The sequence below is a fragment of the Notothenia rossii genome, assembly GCF_949606895.1.
Source record: "Notothenia rossii genome assembly, chromosome: 10".
NCBI classification, from domain to species: Eukaryota; Metazoa; Chordata; class Actinopteri; order Perciformes; family Nototheniidae; genus Notothenia; species Notothenia rossii.
This window is the reverse complement of record NC_136908.1, coordinates 32,039,246-32,065,372: the sequence shown is the minus strand read 5'-3', so window position 1 is coordinate 32,065,372 and position 26,127 is coordinate 32,039,246. Positions and strand designations below refer to the sequence as shown.

The 26,127-nt window shown below is 40.2% G+C and overlaps 2 protein-coding genes and 3 long non-coding RNA genes across 5 annotated transcripts; 2 read left to right on the top strand and 3 right to left on the bottom strand.

The window, feature by feature from the left end:
- Positions 1 to 644: 644 nt before the first annotated feature.
- Positions 645 to 2,279, top strand: LOC307022028 (uncharacterized protein; the record flags this gene model as incomplete). Its single annotated transcript, XM_079654604.1, has 4 exons — positions 645 to 723; positions 1,002 to 1,114; positions 1,203 to 1,282; positions 2,053 to 2,279. Exons 1-4 carry the CDS (start codon positions 685 to 687, stop codon positions 2,277 to 2,279), a joined length of 459 nt encoding a protein of 152 aa, XP_079510730.1. The 5' UTR covers positions 645 to 684.
- A 7,564-nt stretch (positions 2,280 to 9,843) lies between these two features.
- LOC307023326 lies at positions 9,844 to 14,969 on the bottom strand. Its single transcript, XR_013803672.1, has 3 exons — positions 14,775 to 14,969; positions 10,898 to 11,031; positions 9,844 to 10,806 (listed from the first exon to the last, which is right to left on the bottom strand). It is a non-coding gene; the product is annotated as an uncharacterized lncRNA (long non-coding RNA).
- LOC307023325 lies at positions 10,901 to 14,647 on the top strand. Its single transcript, XR_013803671.1, has 3 exons — positions 10,901 to 11,301; positions 12,352 to 12,526; positions 12,763 to 14,647. It is a non-coding gene; the product is annotated as an uncharacterized lncRNA (long non-coding RNA).
- Positions 14,970 to 16,186: 1,217 nt separating the features above from the next.
- LOC307023195 lies at positions 16,187 to 16,997 on the bottom strand. The gene is made up of 3 exons (XR_013803627.1): positions 16,838 to 16,997; positions 16,635 to 16,745; positions 16,187 to 16,530 (listed from the first exon to the last, which is right to left on the bottom strand). It is a non-coding gene; the product is annotated as an uncharacterized lncRNA (long non-coding RNA).
- Positions 16,998 to 17,144: 147 nt separating this feature from the next.
- LOC307022748 (uncharacterized protein) lies at positions 17,145 to 19,226 on the bottom strand (the record flags this gene model as incomplete). Its single annotated transcript, XM_079655640.1, has 9 exons — positions 19,212 to 19,226; positions 18,798 to 18,881; positions 18,591 to 18,679; positions 18,123 to 18,183; positions 17,979 to 18,029; positions 17,848 to 17,892; positions 17,683 to 17,732; positions 17,471 to 17,576; positions 17,145 to 17,165 (listed from the first exon to the last, which is right to left on the bottom strand). Exons 2-9 carry the CDS (start codon positions 18,870 to 18,872, stop codon positions 17,145 to 17,147), a joined length of 498 nt encoding a protein of 165 aa, XP_079511766.1. The 5' UTR covers positions 18,873 to 18,881; positions 19,212 to 19,226.
- Positions 19,227 to 26,127: the final 6,901 nt, after the last annotated feature.

The following is a 26,127-nucleotide window of genomic DNA, read 5'->3' as shown; positions in this document are numbered from 1 at the left end:
TTTAAAATCGTGCTGTGCAACACGAATCAATAGATTAAAAATCGTGTTGGTGAACACGAAATGCCATGAGACTGGGTTGCTTGGGGCATGAAAAACAAGATTTGAACTTTTTTTTTTTTAATCTAGTTTTTTCAAAGACATTTTTATATGTCCACTCAGGTGGACACTATGCGTTCAGGGTTTGAACTGAAGAGATGTACATTTTGAAAAAATGATAAAGATGTGCAAACTTAAAATTACATTATAATATAATAACATAAGTATATTGATTTATGGCCCAAAAAGATATTGCAGATGAAGTATTTTCAAGAATAACCAGGGCCAGGGGCTAATTTGAGGCCCCACGCACAGTTATTTGATGAGTGCTAGTGGAGCCTCGCAGCAGCGAAACCGTGCCGCGCCACCCTAATTGACATTTCGCAAAGCCATGCCCCTAAATGCCCGTTGTCCAATCATATTCGATCACGTGCGCGGCTCCCTGTGGAAGTCCGACAAGCTTAGCGTTAAAATTCATTGCGAAAATGGTGAAGCGTTGTGCTTATAATCTTTGCAAATCGGATAGCAGATATCCCATAAGCTTAGAGGGGGGGGGTGATATTTTACCCATTTCCTAAACCCAAAACCCGAGAGGAGAGATACCGCCAGTGGATAAAGAAATGTGGCAGGCCCCATGCCCAGCTGAATATGGCGAATATCAACAAACACAAATACGTTTGCTCCAAGGTAAATACGTGCTAACGTAGCTAGCTAGCTAGCAAAGATTACATTCACAAATTGACTAACTAATTTAATTAACTAATTTCACTAACTAACGTTAGCTAAAGTCACATGACTACAGCTGTAAACTGTGTGCTTCTAGGTCGTTTTTTGACCATGTATATCACTTGATGCATAATAATGTCTGAACAGCTGAGCTCCATTATTAGTCTACCTGTGGTCAAAGTACAAACAAGAAAGCCAACAGGCAATCATTCATTTATATTTTGCTTTAATCTTTGTAGCATTTTGTTAATGGAAAGCCTACTGCCGACTTCCCTAATCCTGCTGCACAAGTGGGCACCCCGACCCCCACAAAGGAACAACAAGGTGGATGCAGAAAGCCACCAAGGAAACGGTAGTTAACTTTAGACAAACTACAACATTTAATGCCTCTTGTGATTGTATTGTTTTATTCCAAAATAACACAAATTATGGATGGACAGACTCATGAAAACGTTGCAAGAGGCATCCACCTCCAGCACCATTGAAACCCCGGAAGAGACTCTGTGTGTGATTTTCAATGGTGAGTAATGAACCATAGCTTTTTTTCCACATTTCAAGTTCAAGTTTCAAGTTGTTATATACATATATACAATACAGACTGAATGAGATTCAAGAGGTTTATTTGTCACATACATACAAACTAAATAACAAACAAAATGACAAAGCAAGTCATTGTAACAAAACAAGTAGCCGAGAACTGTACTGTATAGTTAAGGTGCAAATAGGTATGAATGTAGTGCAAATCTCTTTAATAATAGATACATAAAGTGTCTAAAGTGAGTGATAAGGTGAGTGTTTGTTTAAGGTGAGTGTGTACATGTGGATGTGTGTGCAGTGAGTGTCGATGATGGGTTATTACATAGTGTCATTTACATTTTACACTGGATTGTAAAAATCGTACTGATCCTTTATACTTGAGGCTTACAGCAAGTGTGTCATGGTCTGCTCTCCTGGAGCAGATTCTTTTAAAGGTGCTTGATGTTAAGCAATCAGATATTGCATTAAACCACAGGTTGTTTGTGTTTTGTTGTCTGGTGTCACATTCTAGGGCTATAGATTCGGGTAGGGAAATGGTCACTCTGTTGTAACTACGCGTGCCATTTTCATCCAGGAATGTGCATAAACTTGTCGATTGGGATGGTAGAGGAAAGCTGGGGAAGTCATCTGGTTGACAGACAGGCGGCACTTCAGCATCAGCAGAAGGGGCTCCCTTGTTTAATAGGGGAAGCTGTAAAAAAGAAAAGATGGGATCAAAATCTCTCATTAACATGTAAATATGTGTCTTTCCAGAGACTGTGGAGCCACCCCTCCTTTCTGAACAAGGTCAACTGGAAGGGGGACCAGAAGAGGAGCAGTCCACAGAAAAAGAGAAGAAATTAGAATTAGAAAATGGTAACCTGAAAGAGATGCTGGCTTTAAAGGAAACAGAGGTAGAAAGGCTGAAAGCAGACATTGGCACACTTAGAAAAGGAACTCTCACACCCGAACTCCTCCAAAACAGTGCCATCCACATATGAACGATTCAACCACCTGTGCACAATATTTGGCATTCCAAATGATCCATGTGCCACTCAAATAAATGTCCCCTTAAAATACCAGCGGAATGATTGGCAAGTTGTTGAGATGCCCCTGCGTAGCCAGCTGTTATTTGTTTTAATTAAACTACGCAACAATGAAGACTTGAAAAACCTTGCCTTTAGATTCAGCATAACCGTGCAAAGTGCAAGTAATCTTTTCAACTCCTGGATTCATTATATGTTCGACGTATTGGGTGCAATACCAATTTGGCCTCACAGAGATGTCATTATGGAAAATATGCCAGACACCTACAAAACGGATTATCCATCAACATTTGCAATATTGGATTGCACTGAACTAAAAATGGAACGGCCTACCTCACCGGTGTTGCAAAGTCAGAGCTATTCGAGTTACAAAACCACAAACACTCTGAAATCGTTAGTTGCCTGTGACCCCCGTGGTGCTGTGATCTTCTCTTCTGCACTTTTCACAGGCTCTATGTCTGACAAGGAGAGTGTCAGAGAGAGTGGTCTCATCCCACTACTGGATAAATAGATATAAATTGGCTATCTGCAAAGAGGCGTTGGCCTAATGGCCGATAAGGGCTTTTTGATAGAGGACGATATCAAGTCTGTCGGACTGCAGTTAAACCTGCCACCCTTTGCGAGGTCTGAGAGGCAAATGCCATCTGGAGATGTGCTCACAACTAAGCGAATCGCAAAGCACCGTGTTCATGTTGAAAGGGCCATCGCTAAGATAAAGAAATTCAAAATGGTGTCAGACCGAATTCCCAATACTAGGTTGGGGTATATAAGTCAGATCTGGTATGTGGTGAGCGTGCTCTCAAACTTCCAGCCACACATTCTCAAACAGTGAGGGCACCGGACTCTATAAATCTTTGTATATCTTCCTGTACATTTTACTGTATATTTTAGAATGTATGTACATCAAAGTGACTAGTAACTGCAGGGTTCAGATAAATGTAATGGGTTAAAAAGTACAATATTTCCTTTGAAATGTAGTGCAAGTAAGTTCTCTAAAAATGGAAATACTCAAGTAAAGTACAACATTGCATCTATTGAACAAAGCTACAGATAGATGTTATCAAATGTTTGGCTTGGTGACATTTGTGTTTAGTGGGACATGTTTAATATGACAGTCATTAATATGCTGTAAGTGTAATCCAGTTTTTTTTTTAATCTTCTATTCTGTATTTAATTTGTTTAATACCAAAATGTAATAAAGTACTTCTATTCTGTATTCAACTAATGTCAAACTTTCTAATTTGCATCATCAATATAACCAATAGGGCATACAGACCCTCACACTTGTTTACACTGTTGATTTCTCTCATATTGTTAGATTCAAATGCCTATATTTATATATTTCTACTATTACCCTCTTACTAGTTATGCTGTAGTACTTTAATTACTTTTATTAATTTGTATATTTGTACCCAGTTTTTTACATTGTATTTATATACAATGTACAGGTGGTTAAACTGGGTACAAAATATACAAATTAATAGTGTAGTGTTAATCAGATGTATTATATAGGGGGGGTCTTATAATATTCCATAATTAAATACGTTTCTCACCTGGTGGCTTAGGCAACATCCCACAGCATATGTCCTGCCGCAAACTTCTACCTCAGGTGTGTCTTCTGCTGCAAGGTAGCTTATAGGCGCATCTGTCATCTCTTTCATGAGCTTGTATGTATTTGTTCCTAGTGTTTGCCTAGACACAGAAATAGCATTATTAGCAAGAGCATGGCTGATGGTAAATATGGTAAGTATGGTAATATGCAGTACACAGACTGGAATAACTTACTTGTTGTGGCTATAGTTGGATGTTATAGGCTTCCGCTTACGGTTGACTTTGGCCTTGGCTACCACCACATTGAAAATAGCTTGGCCAGTTATTTTTTTCCCTCTGGTTCTGTGCCATTGTTGAGGTTGGCTTGTGGAGGAGATCTGTTCTGTTTTTGCACGCCAAATGTCCAGTGTGTGCATCAAGCCCACAGTATGTGAACAGTAACCTGGCATACTGTAAATTATTTTAAAAGATCAGCTTGGTGGCATGTTTATTTCATGTTTCACTCGACTCATTTATTGTACAGCTACACTTGCAAACATTAGCTAGCTTGATAGGATGATCAACATCGACGTTAACGTTAGCCCTAAAAAATAACTAGATGCACGATTTCAATAGCAATGACAACTCGATATTACAAAAGCAGAACATACCCAGCAGTACACGAACAAGCCTGGTCCACAATATTGTGCACGTCGAATTTGACATACAGCTCATGTGGTTTTTCACTCTTGCACTGCGACCTGTATGCAAGTGCCTCTATTGATGTTGTGCCTCCCTCTTTTCTAATGTTTATACTGTGGATATAACCCTCCATAGCGTATTGTAGCCCCTTTTGTCGGGACCTGGAGGATATTGCTGCGTTATTGCTCCAAAATGAGTCTGTTAAGGCGACTCCGACGTTACGGAGACCCTCCATTATGGCTTTGTTTAACGCATCTGGCTCTCAGCTTGTCGGACTAGCAACAGTAACCAAGGGGGGGCGTGGCTTTGCGAAAGGTCAATTGCGCCACATAAGCGCATAGGTGTGCCTCAGATGAGGCCCCCGTCCGCAAGGGGTCCTTTACTTCCAAACTTCTCTTTCTGTCCCTTGATGTATGCAAGATCTTTTAAAGGAATCCTTTTCCCTCTGCTGCAGGAAAAGTTAATGTGGGCTTGGATCACACAGCCATCACAGCCTCCCCCCTCACAACTGGTAATCCGACACTTGCAAGTGAAAATATCAAATAATTTGTCTAATTTGACACTGAACCTCTCCTTGGCATCAAGTTTGCCCTTCCTAAGAGAACAATTCACTGCCTGATTCCAGACCTCCTTGAGCTTGGACATGATGGTCACCTTTTCATTAATAACAGGTGGCTTGAAAAGAGCATTCGCTTTGCTACACTGACCAATAAGACCAGGGAAAATGTCACCCACCAGCTGGTCCACTGGGTAGTTCCTCCTGCCATCTTTAGTTTGATCCCTCAAGTAGCTGCCATACCTCAGGATATCCCTCACAGTTGGCAGTTCAGACACCAACAGCTCTCTCCAAGGGTTAGGGTTAGGATTACGATGAGCTCAACATAATTATGTACAGTACAAGTCCACAGCAAAGAAAATGTTATTTGCATGTCATTTTATTTATGAGTATGGAATTATGGAATTATAACACTGGAGCTTGTTATTATTGAACTTGATAATTCTGCTTCAGTTTGTGGGCTACAGCCAGTTTATGGTAGCAGCACATTAACAGCTTCATCCTCTGAACGTGCGTCTGTTCAAAAAACTGCAGGAACCCAGAACACAGACAAAAAACATAAACCCCTTCACATCTCAACTATTGTAACGGGTCCCCGATATGACCACAGTAGCAGTGATGATACCTGTATTAAGCACCTTGCAGATCGCTTCTCTGATTGTTTTATTGCACAACAAAATCATGTATATTAACTTTCTGTTCTATGCATTTCAGTTCATTAACATTCTTTAATTAACACTTCACTTTCCTGACACAGTTCCACTAACATACATTCACTGTCAGTTACCCTTTTCTGTGATAAACACATATTTCACTTGAATTTCACATTCAGTAGACATTTATTGTACCTTAAATACATTTTAAGAATGAATTATCTAGTCTCCTACATGAGAGAAACAAGGCCTGGGCAAAGGCTAGGAAATCAGGCTTAGAGGTAGAATGGCTGCGTTTTAGGCAGTTAAGGAATAGCTTCACTTCACATGTCAAAAGTGCTAAATCTAAGTATTATCAGTCAGTTACCACAAACAACCTGAACAACCCTAGAACATTCTGGAAAGCCATAAAATCGATATCCACCGGTGATATCTGTAATGAACTACCTCCGTGCTTTACCACAGCATCTGGCTCTATATCGGACAGGGCCACAATACTAAATTGTTTTAATGAGCATTTTGTGTCCTGTGGCTCTCTGTTTGATTCTGTTTCTAATTCTGCTTCTGTGAACACCACAGTCGGTGACTCTGGACAATGTGGTCTGGAAAACCCTTTCAGTTTTACTCCTTTTATTGTTGATGTTATTCATGAAGCTTTAACCAAGTTAGATCCTAAGAAGCCGGCTGGTCCGGACAATTTAGAACCTTTCTTTTTAAAGATAGCTGCAGATGTTATTGCTCCACCTCTCACTACTCTTTTTAACCTCTCTCTCAGCACGAACAAAATCCCAAAAGTATGGAAGTCAGCTTATGTACTGTCAATACTAAAAGGAGGGGAGGCCAGGTTATTAAACAATAATAGACCAATCTCTAAATTGTCAGTTCTGGCCAAGGTTCTTGAACGCCTAGTGAGTGAGCAGGTAAAGGTGTTTTTATGTACAAATGACATCCTGTCTAAACATCAATCAGGCTTCAGAAAGCAACATAGCACCATCACTGCGACAATGAAAGTGGTGAATGATGTGACGAGTATTTTAGATAATAAGCAGAGTTGTGCAGCTCTATTTATTGACCTTTCCAAAGCGTTTGATCCCGTCGATTATCGCATCTGGAAGCAGAGGCTAGTCAGTATTGGCTTATCCTGCCATGCAGTAGGGTGGTTTGTGAACTACCTCTCTGAAAGGTCTCAATGTGTTCATTTTGATGGGCTGTCTTCTGAGTGGTTAAACATCACCAATGATTTTCTGACTTCTGACTGCTTTGGATATACAATTACACCACAATAAGGTTTTACTATCACAGTGGACTGAGATTTGTGACAAACTGTAAAGCACTTACGCATCACTGTACACTGTAAACCAAAGCGGTTTTGCCATCACTTACTTTACTGAGGCTCAGTCACTGGTACATTTTCATTTACAAAGCCATGTTGGATAAAGTACCATCTTATATCTGCTCCCTGATCTCTCTGCAAATTGAAAGTACTTATTGCCTGAGATCTCATGCTGTGGTTTTATTAAATGTGCCAAGTGCTAGGATTGTCTTAGGGAAGAAAGCTTTTAGATGTGCAGCTCCACTAACTTGGAACAGTCTGCAAAAAGAATGGAAAATTACCAAGCTGGTACCACTACATGTTTTTAAAGCTCGGTTGGATGCTCCACAATAAGATGCTGTTGGTACCTGTACATGTGGATAGATATGTAAATTGTAATCCCTGTAATTTTTGCTTTATGATGTCCTTTTGTTGTTGTGTTGTTTATGTTTTTATGTCTTCATTTGAAACCTACTGCTGCAGGTCTCCCTTGAAAAACAGATCATTGATCTCAATGGGATTTTACCTCGATAAATAAAGGTTTTGAATTGAATGTCGAACATTAACTGCAAGTCACTCAAATGCATAAACTGGAGAATAATTATGTTACAAGTATTACAGAAAACATATCCAAGTGTAACAAACATCCAGTATTAACCTTACTGTTTTTTACTAACAGTAACCAACTAATAATTTTCATAAAGTGCATATTTATTCCAAACTCACAATATATATATATATATATATATATGTAATAAAACATAATGCACAATGGTACACAGTATCCAAACTCTTTAGGCACTGGTCAGAGGCATTCATGTAAAGCAGATCACCAGAATCCAATACTGGTAAAAACGTTGCAGAGATCAAATGTTTCCTTGACTGACAGGAGAAACCTAATTTTAAAACAACATTTTCAGTGTGTGACTTGAAAGATAAGTTCTGATCAATAATAAATCCTAGATATGTGTATGTAGTGACCCTTTCAATGTCAATGTCAGTCCCTTGAACATTACAAATGTTGGGGAGAAAAGAAGTTCACTTTTTGCCATTTCAGAATATCATGAGTTTGGAGTTGTCTGCATTTAATACTAACTTGAGTTGAGATAAATGGGATGGAATGACATCAAAGGCAGACTGGAGGAAATCAAGACTTTGCTCTCTAGAAGAGGATGAACAATAAATAACAGTATCATCTGCATAAAAATGGAAAGCAGCATTTGAAAAATTATTAGAGATTATTTACATATATGGTGAAATTATTGGTCCTAATATGGAACCTTGGCGTAGGGCTGGGCGATATGGTCTCTAAATGACATCGCGATATTTACTGACTATATCGCGATATACGATATATATCGCGATATTCTGAAATGTCCTCTAAAAAAAAAAAACCTTGATGTTTACAGTCACGCCAGTATGATGATTCTAGTAGTCCCTGCAACGTCTGCATTAAAAAAATCGACTAATAATGAAGAAAATGAACACATTTGTTGCCTTAGTAATTTATGCACTAACTACATTACTACTTGTACTACAACATTTGAATCATCAGTTCTTGTTCATATTTGGTTTATGAAAATAATGATATTGTGGTCATTGTTCAAAAATGTCTGCTATTATTATGAGTAGTATTATTATTATTAGTATAATGCGCTTTCTGTCTTCCTGTCATTATCAGGAGTTAGAAATGTAATGGCTATCTAGTAGATTAGATTTGAACCTTCATTCTCCTAAACTGCTGGGACATTTCCCTATAGCCAATATCTTTATATTTTCTTCTCCTCACTTACTTGTCAGCATAGGTCGGCATTGATGTACAGAGCCGACAGAAGACCTTGTTTATATTGGCATCATATTGAGAGGTGCAGTGACGTGTCCTAAAACCAGGAAGTAAGCTGCTGGTTCCCTCGACAAAAAAGCAATGGGATTTCTCCACAGGGTTTTGGAAAATAGCTGGAAATAAGGTCTGTGGAAAACAAACATGTTTGATAAATGCACGTTTTGTTCAGCCGGATAATCTCCACATGTCTTCCCTACTTTAATAATGTTAGAATCATAAATCTAATCGATAGATTATAAAAGGGTTTTAGGACGCGTCACTGCACCACTAGAAGCCAACTCCATCGATCAAGCTGGCTGAAACTTTCTCTCCCTCTTCTTCTCATGCTCCCTGTCACTCTCCTTTAACTCCTCCGGTGACTTTCTTTTATTTGAAGATAGTTTTTTGCCCGGCGCTCATGGGCAAACGGGAGCCTGCTCGCTCAGGCTCCCGTTTGCCTTTCACCCAACAACGACAACCGCCTCACGAAACGCTATGTTGTAGCGTTAATAAACGAAACAATTTAACAACATTGCTTGTCAAAGTACCAATACCACAGGACAATTTTATTTTTTTAAGCAATATTTTTAGTGGCCCGAGCGGGCAAGTGGAAAGTACGTTATGCTGGCCCGGGGTGTCTAAATAGTGCTTCCGAGCCAGCGGGCCATTTATAATGTCGAGCCCTGCTCTCTGTCACTGTGCATGTGTGTAATGTTTGTGTGCAAGTTAGACGGGGCCTGCATGTGTGCCTGCGTGTGTGACTGTGTCTATGAGGGAGAAAGGAAAGCTCATTTTGGCCGCGGCGGGAAATTGATTTGACAACATAATACTCGATGTTCACGATGTGGTCATTTACGACATCGCATGGAGTGCAATCCACGATGTATCGTGTAAACTCGATATATCGCCCAGCCCTACCTTGGCGCACACCCTTTCAAATCAAATCAATCAAATCAAGTTTTATTTATATAGCACATTTATAAACGATTTTTGGTCGAGCCAAAGTGCTGTACAAATAATAAAAATACCCTACAGTAAAGACATTTTACAGCTAGTACAACAGCAGTTTGTTCAGAATATCAGTATGAGAAGAAAACGACACCCTCTGTCCTTAGACCCTCACATCGTACAAGGAAAAACTTCAAGAGAAAACCCACAGTTAAAGGGAAAAATGGGATAAACCTCGGGGAGAGCAACAGAGGAGGGATCCCTCTCCCAGGACGGACAGGCGTGCAATAGATGCCGTGTGTAAATCGAAGAGATAATACATTTTACAGCATAGGTAGTCCAAATGTTAGGAAATGCATCTGTCTGTAATAAGAAGATGAATCCACGAAGATGTCAACAATCCTGTGGGAGCCTTCAGGGAGGCAGCACGACGAGACCCAGGCAGGACCGCAGAGACAGGTTTAGCCACGACCCGAAGTCCACGACTTAATCCAGGATGCGGGACAATAGCAAGAGGATCAGCCTCGACTCAAGATCCCGGCGTCGATATAGACACAAAAGAAGAAAAATGTGGCTGGGTTAATCGGAACATGAGAATACACAGATACAGACAGACAGAAGGAAGAACAAGCACTCCCTTTGGAGTGATTTTTTTTAAAATATTGAAGTTAAATGCATCAATCTGGTGCACTTTGAGAGCAAAATGAAGAGATATATGGATACCTCTCAACATCCATATGAAACAACTGTAAACAGATTTATTTTGACTTCATGGATATAAAATAAACTAAAGCCTGACTCCTACTGGCGGCTGGTTAAATGACTCCTCGTCCCTGAGTACACTCACCATCTTTCAGCAGGAAAGGAGAGAGGGAATCAATGGAGCTGCCAGGGAGGACACAGGGGAATCCAGACGGTGGTCTATGGGATGAAGTAGACGTAGCACTTTTTATGGACACCTGAGAGAAAGAGAGAGAGAGAAACATTATATACTGTATGTGTTCATTATATCTAGTTTTTCAATATTATTATGTATTGTTTTATACTCACATTGTTAAAAAAGGCTCCAGGCAGGACCGCTGAGAAAGGTTCAGCCACGACCGGAATCCAGACGGTGGTCTATGGGATGATGTAGGAGGAGCTTGACGCTCGTGAACTATCAGCAGGAGGGCGGGGGAGCCTCGCTGGAAGCAGTGTGTGGACCTGTCAGTGCAACTTACATGATGCCGAATTTAACAAACACATTTAAATAATTGGTTTAAACGGCATAATAATAAGGACGATCGTCCGTTCTGTGATTCTCCAGAGCACACCTGTATTAGGGGAGTAGCATGAAGCTGCAGCGTCGGAGACGGCAGATACAGACTGGTAGATAGAGACCGGTAGATACAGACGCGTAGATACAGCTCCCTAGTTTTTCGTGACACTCCCACATGAACGACAACGCAGAGAGTGTGAGTAATGTGAAGTGCTTTTAAAGTTGTATTTGTTTAACATTAATAACAATTCCGGTGTCTTGAAATGAAGTGTGATTAGCTAACATTAACTATGATAGTCTTAAGGCAATACGCAAATATCTGTTAGCTTAGGATAGCTTCTAACCGGCTGCAAAAACAACTATTCTTTAGTTATAGCTTTCGGCAAAAGCATTAGCAAAATTAGCCTTTTGATTTATATAATTTGATTATTTGTTTAATGAAACTAGCGTGATTTTGGCAAGCCCAACTAGGTGTCCTAGTTGTTGATTTAATCACTAATTACAGTAAGAGTGTGAGTAATGTGAATCATGTTGTTTGATTAAAGTTAACAACTATTCTGTTGTATTGAATTGGACAGCCATACAAGCAACATGTGCTAAATGTCATCTGTTAGCCTATGATGACTCGCTGCAAAACCAACTGTTAGCCATTTTGTTTATTTGTTTAATGAAACCGTGTTATGGTTATAACATTTGGTTATGTTATAAGGCTTTTATCCAAAGTGACTCACAAAAAACATAAAATAACCATAATTAACATTAGAATTTCAATCCAAATAGTTACATAGTCAAGTTACATTACTTATTACATTTTAACAGGGTAATTAGTCATCTTTAACCTACTACATTTAAAAAAAGTAAACTTCCCAACCCTGATCATTAATTAGTCAGCTAATTAATTAAACTTCAAAGGATGACAATAGCATGTCAATATGATCTGTGCGTCCGCTACATTAAATCAGCAGTAGCCTAAGTTCTGTCTTCAGTGTAAATGCTTCTTTAATAGTCATTGTATTACTATTTGAATTCATTGTAAATAATCTTAACTGTGCTGACTGCCTGCTTACTGTTTATCAGACAGTCTCATCATTTTGACATGTTGTGTAATATTGCATGAGGGGTTTTAGTCAGTTATTATGTCGGCCTATTCTGTAGGTTAGAATCTGTCGTGTCAGAATCTAACAATTAGGCCTAATTTATGTCTGTCTGTGAAATTATTTCAAAATGTTCAGTCTCTCTTTTCAAGATGCATATTACAATCCAAGAGGGGAGATCCTTGCCGGACCTTCAACGGTGCATTACCTTTTGTGAAGACTTTCACTGCCCATTCTGTGCCTCAGATTTGTTCCGTCCAGCCAGACTGGGCAAGGTCCAAACCCATTTAGAGAGCCACCTCAACCGTTCAGCAGTTCTCCATGAGGGTAAAGTTAGCAAACATTCTCTTGTGAAATGCAAATGGAGTTGCAATGTGTCTGCATTAAAAGCAGCCTGAATGTTATGATCAGTTCCATTTGAGCAATAAATCAAAATAAGTCCTTCTATGATTTGTTTGTGGTGACCAGTTACTTGATTCAGATGTTTGGTATTCATAATTTACAATTTAAAATTATATGATCACAAAATAATAATACTACAATTCTATGTTCTTACGTTTAAGGGTATACCATTTACAGATGTGGATTAAATTGTAGACCAGGATATCATTTTCACTGCTTGTACTGCCAATCAATGCTGGCGCGCAAAGCTAACATTGTAAAACACCTGGCTTTGTGCAAGGCGAAGCACTCTGCCATAACCCCCATCATCACAGATCAAGCAATCCCCATCATCACAGATCCAGCAATCCCCATCATCACAGATCCAGCAATCCCCATCATCACAGATCCAGCAATCCCCATCATCCCAGGGGGAAAGATGCAAAGGGTCCGTGCAGAGCCAGTACTGAAGAAGAAATGTCCCTTATGCCATGTTCTCATAAATAAAAAAAAATGTGAAAAGGCACATGGAAAGAAAGCATCGGTCAAACTGCTTGTTTATCTTTTGCAGCCTGGTGCATAAACACATTAACAGTTGTTTTTCAGTAATCTAGCACCTCTTCAAAGACACATTTGATTTAATACAATACAAAAAAATTAATAATAATAATGAAATGAAACAAAATAATTATGATACTGTAGAATGATCCTGTAGAAACATAAGCAGTATCAAATTGATAAAGTAAATATTATTGAATTACAAATTATATATGAACAAATGATCTACCTAATTACACATCGGAAAAGGCGTGGGAAGAAGTTTACACGTATTTAACCCCAACCCTTCTCCCAAAAAATAAATTAACAGTTTTGTTTTCTTTTAACAAAATATACATCTAAATGTAAAGGTGATATCATTATTACTACAATATATATATATATATATATGTATGTGATGTATGTCAAATTTGATAAGACAAATATAAAAGACTATCTTTTTACATACAAAATACATGAGACTCAATACTCGCTTGTTGTACTTTTGCGGGCATCCAATTCGCTAGGGGGCGATGTTGCAAAACAACTAGCAGTCTGTATCTACATGTCTGTATCTACTAGTCTGTATCTGCCGCCTCCGATGCTGCAGCTTCATACTATTGTGTAACGGCCCGTCCACACTATAGCTTCAAAAAAAGCTTGGAGCTGGGCGTGTCTGAAGCTTGGGGATTTTATTCGAGCACCGCGACCAACAACCAATCACAAGAATGTCCCGCCCCCGGCATACAAAGCAAAAAACCCCAGGGATTTTATGCGAGCAATATATATATTAGGGATGCACCGAATATTCGGCCACCGAAAATTATCTGCCGAAAATGGTTAAAAAGGCCCTTTCGGTTTTAACACCGAAAAAATATCACCGAATGTCTGAGAACAGGGTTACGTTGATCATGCTCCGCATATTTGTCCGGGTGTTTTGATTTCAAGTGGTGGAGTAATCCCGAAGTGGTGAAAGTCTTTGCAGTTACAACCCCTCGAGAAATGTCAGCTGAACATGTTTTACAAATTGCAATCCGCTACTCTTTCTCTGATATTTTGAAATATCTCCAAGCGGCAGAAATGTTGGCTGTGAGCCAGCCGCGAGCATGGTCGCGCGCCGTGCTTGTCGCCGCGTTTTGATTACGTCATCACAACAACACGTTAGGTTACCAAACTTATAGGTGCATTTGTTGTTGTTGAAGGCCTGGCTGTTACAGTCTTTATTTACACTATTTTGTTGTAGGCCTACTGGCCTAGATGTTTATGCAGTTTTAAAGCACCTTGGCTTTGTTCTGAATGCACTTTGTTGTAGTTATCCTACAGAGAAAAGAAAATGCACTTGACTTGGAATAAATGTACTGTATGCATTCAAAAGTGCTGAATAAATGTTTTATGGACCCATAATAGTGATTATTATTTAAGTTAAGTTTTGCCATAATCATGTCTTTTTCCATAATCAGGTAGCTGAACAACATTGGTAAAAAATGTATACATTATATATATATATATTTCTATTAATCATTTTCGGCCTTTCGGCATTCGGTTTTCAGCCAACTGTTTCCTATTTTTGGTATCGGTTTCAGCAAAACATTTCCCATTCGGTGCACCCCTAATATATATATATATATATAAACTCCCCAAACAGTCGAAAACCTACCAGTTTCACCCACTGTCTCTGCCACCTCTCTGCCTGGTTCCTCCGGTTTGTATCCCAGTAAATAGTTCTGGTCGTAAAGAACCGGGTGATTTCTCGTTTGGAATATGAGGAAATGAACTGCGGTCTGGCTCTCCCAGCTTGCACGCAGTTTGATTGGCTAGCGATTGAACTGTCAGATTTGCACAAATGGGATTTGATTGGCTGACGCTGGCTACTCCGGCATCTCCGGCTTCAGAAGTTGAACATTGTTCATCTTTTGCAGCCTGAAACGCCAGGAAAGCTCCGCTCTGCTACCCACAATTCAGTTCGGCGAAAACCGAGGCAACGTGACATAACCCCATTCAAACTGAATGGGCAGATGCGTTGGAAACCGTTTTTGAAGCTGTCGAAGCTGTAGTGTGGACGGGCCGTTAGGGTCATGCAGAGTGAGATGAGATCGCTGTCCCTTTTAAGAGAGAGAGAGGGGGGTGTGGCTTGTGGATGTGTGTTTGTGGAAGTGAAACGAGGGAGCAGAAAAACAGAGGTCTGTGATGTATTTTGTGAAACAGAAGAACAGCTAAATAAATGCAACGGCCTCCCAAGAAGAGCTCGCCTCTCTCCAGTAATTTAAGCTAAAGTGGGTTATTGAACCTGAAGCTTGTTGCTTCTGCCCTCCTCGATACGGTCTGGGAGCCGACAGGAAAGTTCAACACACAGATGTCCAGTCCGCCCCTTTGTAGCATATTATTTCGATGAGAGATGAGGAGATCGCCACTGGGCTTTCAACTAAATACACAGCCACGCAAAAACAGCAGCATTTGTACAGCTCCTTATGTGTAGGCCTACTGCAATTAGTGAAGTGCTTTCCTCCGTGGTGAAACGATCAGCTCTAGACCACAGAGGAAAGCGGCAGAAAGTCGCTTGGAGTTAAAGAGAGCGGGGCTGCGTTACGTGCATGGCTTCCTTCTGCAGGTAACGGGGAGACACGCTCTGGCGGCGGTCTCGATCAGGATCCAAAAATACAATTTAAATATTTTTGCACACTTATTCCACTTATTCCTAGTGTGCCACTGGTTATGGTGCCGCGTGCCAATGCTGGCACGCGTGCCAGGGGTTGCCGACCCCTGGACTAGACTGTTGCCAGCACAATCGAAATACCAAGATTCTTTGGGCTTCAGGTAGCAAAAATACACACAGGCACCAAAACAGAGGTATCATCCCCGTCATTGTGTGTAGCATCCCGCAGAGACAGGTTCAGCCACGACCCGAAATCCACCACTTAATCCAGAACTCAGGATAGAGGATCCAGGATGCGGGACCACGGCAAGAGGATCAGCCTCGACTCCGGATCCCGGCGTTGATATAGACACAAAAGAAGAAAAATGTCATTCAATCATTCAAGCCAAATGGAATGATACTCTCTCATCCCACGCAGGGGAAAACCTCCATATCCTCCGTGCCCCTGAAAACAAACATGAAAGGCTCCTTATTATCAAGGTCTTCTCTCTTGAGTGCCACCATCAAGGCCTCCTTCTTCATTAATTGCAGTGATAATTTAGTCTATTCTGACATTTGATTGTGTGAGTTAATCTTTACCTATGATATCTTGTTGGTTTGGGTTATGAGTGGATGTTATAGCTATCAAGCCAAATGGAATGATACTGTGTCATCACACGCACCTATGATATATAGTTGCAGAAGGGACTGAAATAACCTGGATGTTGGTCATCAGAGTAGATGCCCTGCAATTCTCCTCTTTTACCTTTCCCAACATATCCTATGAATAGAGAAAGAAAATATTGTAATTGAATCACACTAGGACCACAGCACACTAAATATGTAATGACACATAAACAATATTATCCAGAATAAGAAGTCTACCTGGTTTGCAGTTTTTGTAAGGCTCCAAGCATACACGGCAGACGTCAATGGTGTACATGACGTGGAAATCCTGCTTGTATGAAGCAGAGAACCAACTCCATGTAGCAATACCTGTGTAAAACAAGCATTTCAATAGAGCCAGTAAAAATATGCATAGACACCACCGCTGTCGTATACTGCTGCACCTTCACTGAATCACTTACTCTCAAGCCAGCGAAAGTGGGCCCCTCTTCTGAAAGACACAGTGGACATTGTGTCTCTGAAGGTGGTACACACTAGAGCGAGTGTTGAGTACGCTTTGTCCCCTTCCTGGAGAACCATTTCCATCAGAATGTCCGAAAGAAGACAGTTTGGCAGCTGTGAAATATTGGTCAGACTAGATCAAACATATTTAACAACACATTGACTAGACTGTTGCCAACACAATCGAAATACCAAGATTCTTTGGGCTTCAGGTAGCAAAAATACACATTTTTAATATTAATGTTGAATATATCACACACATTTTTCTTATGTTTTGTTATTCTTCTCCTTGAGGTAAAAAACAGCTATCAATAAAGTTTAAAAATGCAGTGAGACATAATAGTTGGAAATTCTGCCGTGATCACAGGTCGTTTTTTAAACAAAAAACAGTTACTGCTTAACTGAAAAGATATTACCTCCAATATCAAGCACATGTTGGACCTTTGAAGGAAAATATAAGGTGTGGGTCATGTAATTGTTTAATTACATGTGTATACAATTATCCATATTGATATGTATGCATGTGTTAAATAATCTGGATTGTTACATTTGTTTATCACAAACAGGAGTGTGCCTATCGGCCTCATGCTCACCTCATGTTCTGTCTTCCGTTTCTTTGGGACCCTGTACACTGGCTCCAGTGCCCCTTTGAGCAGCTCTCCGGCCTCATTGGTCAAGTAAGAAAACCTCTGTCCGTGGCTATAAAAATCACATAATATCAGGATGAACATTTAAATCAGTGTCAAAGAAACTGTTGTCTATAAAGTAACATTTAAAAGGTATGATTTACACTTCAATCTGGTACCGTCCCATCAGCATAATGCACCACCATTTCCGGATCTGTGCTATGTCCTGCTACAAGACAATGTAACAATAATAAAGTTGAAAATGAATGGAACCTCATCATTTGTCTACTCAATGTTAGCCCCCTCTTCCCCCTGAAATATTAACTCAGAGGATAAATACTGACCTCGGTAAACCAAAGTGGAGCATCTGTGCTGAGGTTGAGTGCATACTGTGAAAGGGTAAAGATCTGTTAAGTTATGAGTTTCAAAAATTAACAAAACCCCTTTAAAAAAAAGTGTCAAGAGAGGAATTTACCATCAGTATGAAGACACCACAGTCATTGCCCGTGGTTTGGTGAGGCAAACCCTGTAAGAATTGGGAATATAACAGTGAGGTGCATGGTCAAAGGGAAAATAAAGACATGTGAAAGCAGGTGTATGAGATGGTGGAGAAATGTACCTCGACGTCGATGCCAAACTTTACTGTCCACTGACCTGGAGCAATGCGGCGCGCTAGGTCACTTTCAAAATAAATTATAAGACATGGGAATTGATTTGGTGAAGGAACGCTATACTCAATATAATTCATGTTTTTGGAAAAGCCACTGAACGGGGCTAAAATAAAACAAACAAAAAGACGTTTACCAGCCTCTGAACAAAGCTGAACTTGAGAACAACCTTTGAACAAGGCTTATCACAAAATGAACATTATAATTCATAGCATCCTGTTACAGACTTTTTTTTTTGGTTCCACTAAGGACACACCAGACTTTGTGGAAATGGAGATATATTATAAATGAATTTGATCAGATTCAGACCCCTGGTCTACAAGATGGTTACTGCAGTATTAGAATACTATAAACTATTTAGAATTCCCATACAAGCCACAGAACGGGCCAACGGGGCTGGGTAATCATGTTACAAAAACCTAAAGATGTCCTTGTAGGAACTGTCACTAAAGCCATCTGGCTTAAGAGGGTCGAGCAAATACAACTCTCTCTTTGCTGGCTTGATCACCTGTCAACCATTCACAAAACAGCTGAAATTAAACATAATCCAACACCACAAGAAAACCACACAGCACAACTTGTGTTCATTTTGTACCAGCTGGTGAGATCTTTTGGAACAGACTCACGCAAAGCAAATAGTGATCTGCCTCTCCTTGCTGTCGACTCCAGGCAGGGATTAAAACCATGTCCTTGGTGGCCATTTTGTCAGCCTAGTATTATAAACAAGGGATTTTAAGTTGCTGTATATCAATGTCAAGCAACATAGAAGGTCTCAAGCAACAGGAACTTACTGGAAAACTGGCCAACGCGTCAGCTGTTTTGCACTTCCAGGTAGGAACCACATACATGTCCACGATGTGTATATGTTTGCCCTATATTGATAGTTTTCCAAAAAAAATGAAATCTTCATAGAAGTATGTTCAACAACAAGAGAAAACCACACTTCAAGAGATTGGAGTTTCACCACTAAACAGCTATTGAGAAAATATGTGTTATTCAAAAGAAAAAAGCTGGCCAATGATGTCTGTTGAAAACCTTACATGTCTTTGGGTGGCTTCTTGTACCATCTTCAGGCACGTGTTTCCAATCTGAAACACTAACAACAGTAAGTTACCTGTGCCATTTATTTGAGACAAGATAAAGTTGGCAGGAAAGTTCTAGTATACCTACATTTGACTCCATGCACTGAGGAACACCCAGGCTCCAAAAGTCCTCTCTGGTCAGGCACACATCCCCTTCCTAGGCTGGATGAAGGGCTTCAGCTGAGATACATTCACACCCTTTCTCAGCTGAGCTCCTGTTGAGCCCAACAGGGTTGCCACACCCTTGTTGGTGATTAAGGAAACCACATAAGGCCCAAACCAGTTGCACTCCATTTTTCCACCTTTTCGGCCCTCCTTCCTTTTATTCGCTCTAGTTGTTCTGTATTCAAATTGCAGGTGCAACTATGTGGCTTGTATCCTGGATTATATGTTTAAGTCATGGATGTTTAAAGTTCATATATGTCTAATATTAGTTTACTTTTCATTAATGAAGTATGACGCTGCGCTGTCAGTACACTTGTCCCTGTTTGTGATTGGTCAAATGTTGCTAACCCCGCCCCTTTCACGTGAACGCGCTCTCAGCCGGAGAGAGAAACCCTGGCTTGATTTACCGAGTTGATAACCAGCGTCGTAGGAGCGCTTAGCGAGATCTCGTTTGTTAGGGTTAGTTAAGATAACTCAAACATATCCATGGTATGTTGAACTGGCTTCGTAGAACAGGGCACAGGTGGCTGCATAGCAGCACTAATGTCAAAGACACAAACATTATACATTATATTTTTATTTGACCAGGATGCGACAAAAATATTTGGGAAGGCCTAGCCTACAGTACCCGCCGCCCCTGGGTTTAGGCAACAATGAAATAATGGCCCTGCTCATGGAGGGAGGCATGGTTTCAGATTCTAATATTTCATTGAATAACAACAGTAAATATGGTGAAAGCTGTTCTTTAAAACATTTATAGGACTCTGTTCCAAAACCGTCGTCCCCTGGATTTTTTCCTGATGCCATCTTCATGATTGCGTTTTCTATTTTATTTTGGGAAACAGGTACCTCCATAGCAGATCTGTCAGCCAAGCTGACGCTAGGGAGGTTAAAACCTCCGAAAAAGCTATCTAAGGCTTCTTCATTCAAGTTATTTTTGTGCAATATAATTTAGAATAATAATTCTTGAAAGATTCATTGATTTTGGCTGCATCATACTGTAGCCTGTCATGCTCACTTCTGATAGCTAGAATAATCTGTCTGTTTTCTATTTGTTTCAATCTATGAGCTAACATTTTCCCTGCTTTGTCTACGGATTAAAAGTATGTTGTTCGTAAACGAAAAAGAGCAAAAGCTGTCTCCTCATGTATCTAAGTTTCTGCAAATTAGTCCCAGCGGTGAGAAGTGAGTTCCTTAGATCTAAATTGGATGGGTCTAGCATATGCTGCTCTTCTAGAGTCTTGAGTTTAAAGTTTAATTGGGATTTCACTTCTCTGCGCTTTTTATTCTCTGCCGAGGAGAAACTAATTAACCAGCCCCTGCATGTTGCTTTAAAAGCCTCCCAGACAGTAGTGACGCTTGGTACAGAATTTAGATTGATCTCAAAGAAATCAAAAAATTGGTTTTTAATGAGCAGTGTACATTTTTCATTTTTGAGTAGAGATGTATTAAGTCGCCACTGTTTGGATTTGCAAGGGTTGGTTGGAGGGAAACATGTGACAGATACCGCAGCATGATCACTTAATGATATACTATGCATTTTGATCTCAATAACATTCTGGATCAAATTTGAATACATCCTTATGTAATCTATTCTTGAGTAGGAGTCATGCGCACCGGAATAGAACTCTCGGGCATCTGGGTGCACTAGGCGCCACACATCTGTAATACCGAGCTCGGATTGGAAGTCCCTCAAGGCGGCGGAAATGTTTTTATCTGAAGGGAGAGGGTGGCTGGATCGATCCACTATAGGGTCACAGACTGAGTTGAAATCGCCACCTATAATAAGAGGACCCTCTATGGACTGCAATATCTTTGGGCACAGCGAGGTAAATAATTTAGATTGTAAACTACTTGGAGCATACACATTCACTAATGTCACCATTTCATTCTGTAGCAAACCAGAGACAATTATATATCTTCCCTCTTGATCAACATGTATATTGGAGGATTTGAAAGGCATATTCTTAGAAATTAAAATACTGACTCCTCTACTAGCTTTTCCTCCAGGGGAAGAGAATATCTGCCCTACCCAATTCTGTCTGAGTATTTTAGATTCCATCACATTCAAATGAGTCTCCTGTAGCATAGCAATATCACAATTTAGAGACTTTAAGTACAACAAAATCTTACGTCTTTTGATTGGATTCTGAATTCCATTTACATTCAGATTAAGCAAAATAATTTTGTTCAATTGTGTATCCATTTAAGTAAGGTAACAATCATATTGGACGCCCGGCTTGTATTTTGGTCAAATTGGAAGGATGTCATCGACGCATCAAGGGAAGGGAGCGGAAATATATAAACAACAACACAAGACCGTAGAAAATACAACACAAGATTACATAAAAACATAGACATCCTACCTCCCATCCCCCTAACCAGTGGCGTTTTTATATGTACAAAAGTGGTGGGGCACAAAAAACTTAGATGTCTATACATAAGCTTCTGCAGTGAGGTTCATGGCTGGTGAGGCACTGGCACTGACTCTTCAGGTTTACAAATATTATATTTTGACCTAAATCAAAATATAATATTATTTTCAAAAGCTTTTTTTGTCTGATGCTTCGATTAATTTTAAACAGACAGTTCAACAAAAGGACACTCAAAAGATTTAATTTTATCATTTAAATATTGAATTGTTCTCTCTTAGTAAGATCCCATTTTCAATAAAATTGTGGTCTTACCTTGACTTGAGGATGAAGTCCATTTGCCTATCCTTCTGGACAAAAATCTCTATTACTTTTTTGTAAAAGTCCTCCTTATCTTCTTGTAGTTTCAAAAGTCTATCATAAATCTAATCGATAGATTTAGGATTTGAAAATTATAAAAGTAGGGTAGACATGTGAATATTATCCGGCTGAACAAAACATGCATTTATCTAACAGGTACGTTTCCCACAGATCTTATTTTGAGCTATTTTCTAAAATCCTATGGAGAAATCTCATTGCTTTTTTGTGGAGGGAACCAGGTTATGGCTAGAAAGGATCCGTCTTGTGTAAAACTCTCGCGAGAGTTTGGCTGAATGTCACGTGGCTGAATGTTTACATTTGGCAGGCAGCCTTTCAGTTACGATCGTTAACATCAGTTGGCCACAGCAAATGATGGTGAGAAGCTAAACTATCTATTAATTATGTCAATGACAGGGAGTGTGATTATTGAAATACGGTGTTAGCGGTCTTGTTGGTGTTCAAAGAAGAATGACAACACTGTAGATCACCAACACTATGGTTTATTTTTTATTCACAGGCAAGTCAACGTTGTCGCAGTAAAAGTCCCAAGATAGCTCCTGGTGCAATGCAATGTTCCCTTGCAGTGTTTTACTATTAAGTCTGATGTTTCTCTATTAATATTGCTGCTGCATTAATGTGTATGTTGCATCATTTTACTGCTGTAGATGTGTTTCCGAGCCGCTCCGATTACAACGAGAGTCACAACGAGAACGTGACGTCATATTTACACTAGACGGATCCTTTCAAGCCATAACCAGGGAACCAAGCCCCCAGGAAGTGCGCCGGACTCAGATGAACATATTCGTGGTGGCCAAACGGCGGTACTACACTTCCGTTTGGTTGCCAGGCCCGGAAACACTTTTTTCCATTGATAATTTTTTTTAAACTAAATAAACTACCCAGTATGAACACTTGTATAGCCCTTATTAAAAACATGTGCTAATAACGTTATTCTGAGAGTTATTTCCCTCTGCATTATGAACGTGCATCTAACCCACGGGACCGCGCCGCCCGGCACGTTCATGTTACGTGTTCAGGCAGCACTACATGCGTTTATCTTTACCCATGGATGCACAATAAGAACGCACCCATATCGTCTTACTGCCATCCCACGGAGCTGTAATAATGGATATATTGCACATGTTTGCTGTAATTCATCATTAAAATATTATACTACATGGGCTGTATGATTACATCTTGTACCGTAAATGTTGTATTAAATAAAGTGAATATTACCGACGTTAGATTAACATCCCTGTAGCTTCTTATTGCACTAAGAAGCTTATTGCACTGTATATATATATATATATATATATATATATATATATATATACAGTGCAATAATCATTTCATGCTAAATGAAGCTCTGTTGCTTGGATATCACTAGATCCCGTAATATAAGTACATAACGATTGATGTGTACATTAGCATAATTACTAGCTAGCCGCTAGCTGCTAACTGCCGCCTCGTTAAATGATCCAAGCTGCTTTCCTGGGTTCTAAAGTGCTGTGAAGCAGCCTGTTCTTTGGCTTCAGTCTGGGTGGAAGAGCCATCTGCAGCGCAGAGCTCTCTGGGTAAACTCTCCTCCTATTTACAACACTTTTGCCGATGTTTCAAGCACTTTTCAAACACTATTCCTGGCTTAAAAAGCGATGTGCATCACCCTGGATCTCCAAATCCATCATAACAATCCATTACCATACTGTCATGAACGTGCGGTGCTGTTACGTGTACACAAATTGACGTGCTTGATGTGAATGAGCATTTTGGTTAAAGTTGCGCATGCGCTATGAGCGCACATACGGGTACTTCTCAGGCATGCCGGGTAATCTGTGACGTTTTCCTCTCTCAAAAGTTGGGCCATTTTATCATCATGCGCTAATGAGCAACTCTCATAGGAATGAATGAGGCCCCGCCTCCCACGCTGTATTCAGTTCTTATTATACATCCATGGAGGGAACCCATGCGCAGCTTACTTCCGGATTTTAGGACGCGTCTCTCGTCTCCTCTTCACACAGCACACTTTTCGCGGCACTTGTACTTACAGCCAATCAGCTCTGAATGATGTGAGATGACATATGGTGGGGATGGCAGCTCAGTACCCCTATCATTATTTTTTTGCCACACACATTAAATAGGATAATACTCTGAGCAGTGTAGTTTTTACAGTCACCGTTCACTTAGACAGTGAGAGGGAGGGGCATGATCGGGTTTTGTCCCACATGGCTCTAAACAGCTCAGACACACACTGTAGCAGTGTTGTAGTCAAGTCACCAATTCAAGAGTCCAAGTCACTCTCAAGTCACCACTGTCCGAGTCCAAGTCCGAGTCACCAAGGGAGAGTCGTTGTCGAGTCCGAGTCCAAGTCAGAGTCACCCAAGGAGTGTCCGAGTCGAGTCCGAGTCATGATTACCTGTGTTCAAGTCCGAGTCCAAGTCCGAGTCACCCAAGGAGTGTCCGAGTCGAGCCCGAGTCATCATCACCTGTGTTCGAGTCCGAGTCCAAGTCAGAGTCACCTAAGAAGAGTTCAAGTCAAGTCCGAGTCACAAGTCTTCATGTATTAATCTTCGTGGATATATGTGTTGAAATGTAGCTGCTCCTCTACATTGCTTTTATCCTGTCATGTTATACTAATCTGTCTATTGAACTGCTGTGAAGCGAGTTTGGCTACAATTCTTGTAATAGGTGCTATACAAATATAAAGCTTATTACTTATATTAATATTATATATAAATAAACTATATTTAAAATGAGTCAACTTTTAGAGAAGTGATTATATTTGTATGCCAATATTTTCCTATGGTAAAGTTTTCGTTTTGCACTTTTATTTTGATAGTAATAAGATCGGGACTCTTATTTTGAAGGAACCTTTACTGGTTGAATCGGTTTACTAATAAAGATTTAGCCCCAGAAAGCAAATGGCTACTTAGCATGCAAAATGACATCATTCTGCATGTTAAGTAGCCATGTGCTTTCTGTTATCGGCTGAATCTTTATTTATTAATTAGATTACTGATAGTGTTCAAGACAGCCTATATGTCCGAACTCGATCCTTAGAGTAATGTGTTACAGAGCCTTCTCTTCAATATTGTTTCCTCATAATGAGAATTTTGCGCTGCTCTTTTCCAATGTGTAAGCAGAATGTGTGAAAGCATACAGCACGATGCGGGGTGTGTCTCTAGACATCTCTAGACTGGAATAGCGGGGCCCAGTACGTGAACTCGCCTCACAGGACATCAGACTCCAGAGAAAATTTGCTTGAGTCCGAGTCCAAGTCGGAGCATCAATGTACAAGTCGAGTCCGAGTCATCGTGGGGGGAAAAATTGACGAGTCCGAGTCCAAGTCAGCTTACGCGATCATTTAGAGTCCGAGTCCGAGTCCAAGTCATCGTGCGCGAGAATTCACGAGTCCAAGTCCGAGTCGCGTCAATTAGTGCACGAGTCGAGTCACGAGTCCCGAAAATCAGCACTCGAGTCCGACTCGAGTCCGAGTCCGGGACTCGAGTAGCTACTCCATCTCTGCACTGTAGACACTAATTAGAAGAACACAGACTAAATGAGCAATGTACAGACGAATCAGATGATTAAACATGATCTTACAATATATGTTATATATATATATTTTTAATTTTCCTTTTTTTCCTCTTCATCAAACATTTCCGCCATGAGGCCGCTGTCTTTCTTTGCTCTAGCTCTGGTCAAACTACTGCTGGGCATTTAAACGCAGATGTTTTTACACACTAATAGAGCTGACTGCGCATTACACTTTGAGACTTTCAGTTTTGGTTAAATCAAAGTTAAGTCTGATTACCGCCTGCACCCGACGACTCCGCTCAGCTCGCCGGTGTCATCACGCAACCCAGTCTCACGGCATTTCGTGTACACCAACACAATTTTTAATCTATTGATTCGTGTTCACCAACACGATTTCCCCCTTTTTTTCGTGTTGCACAGCACGATTTTAAAAGCATTGTATT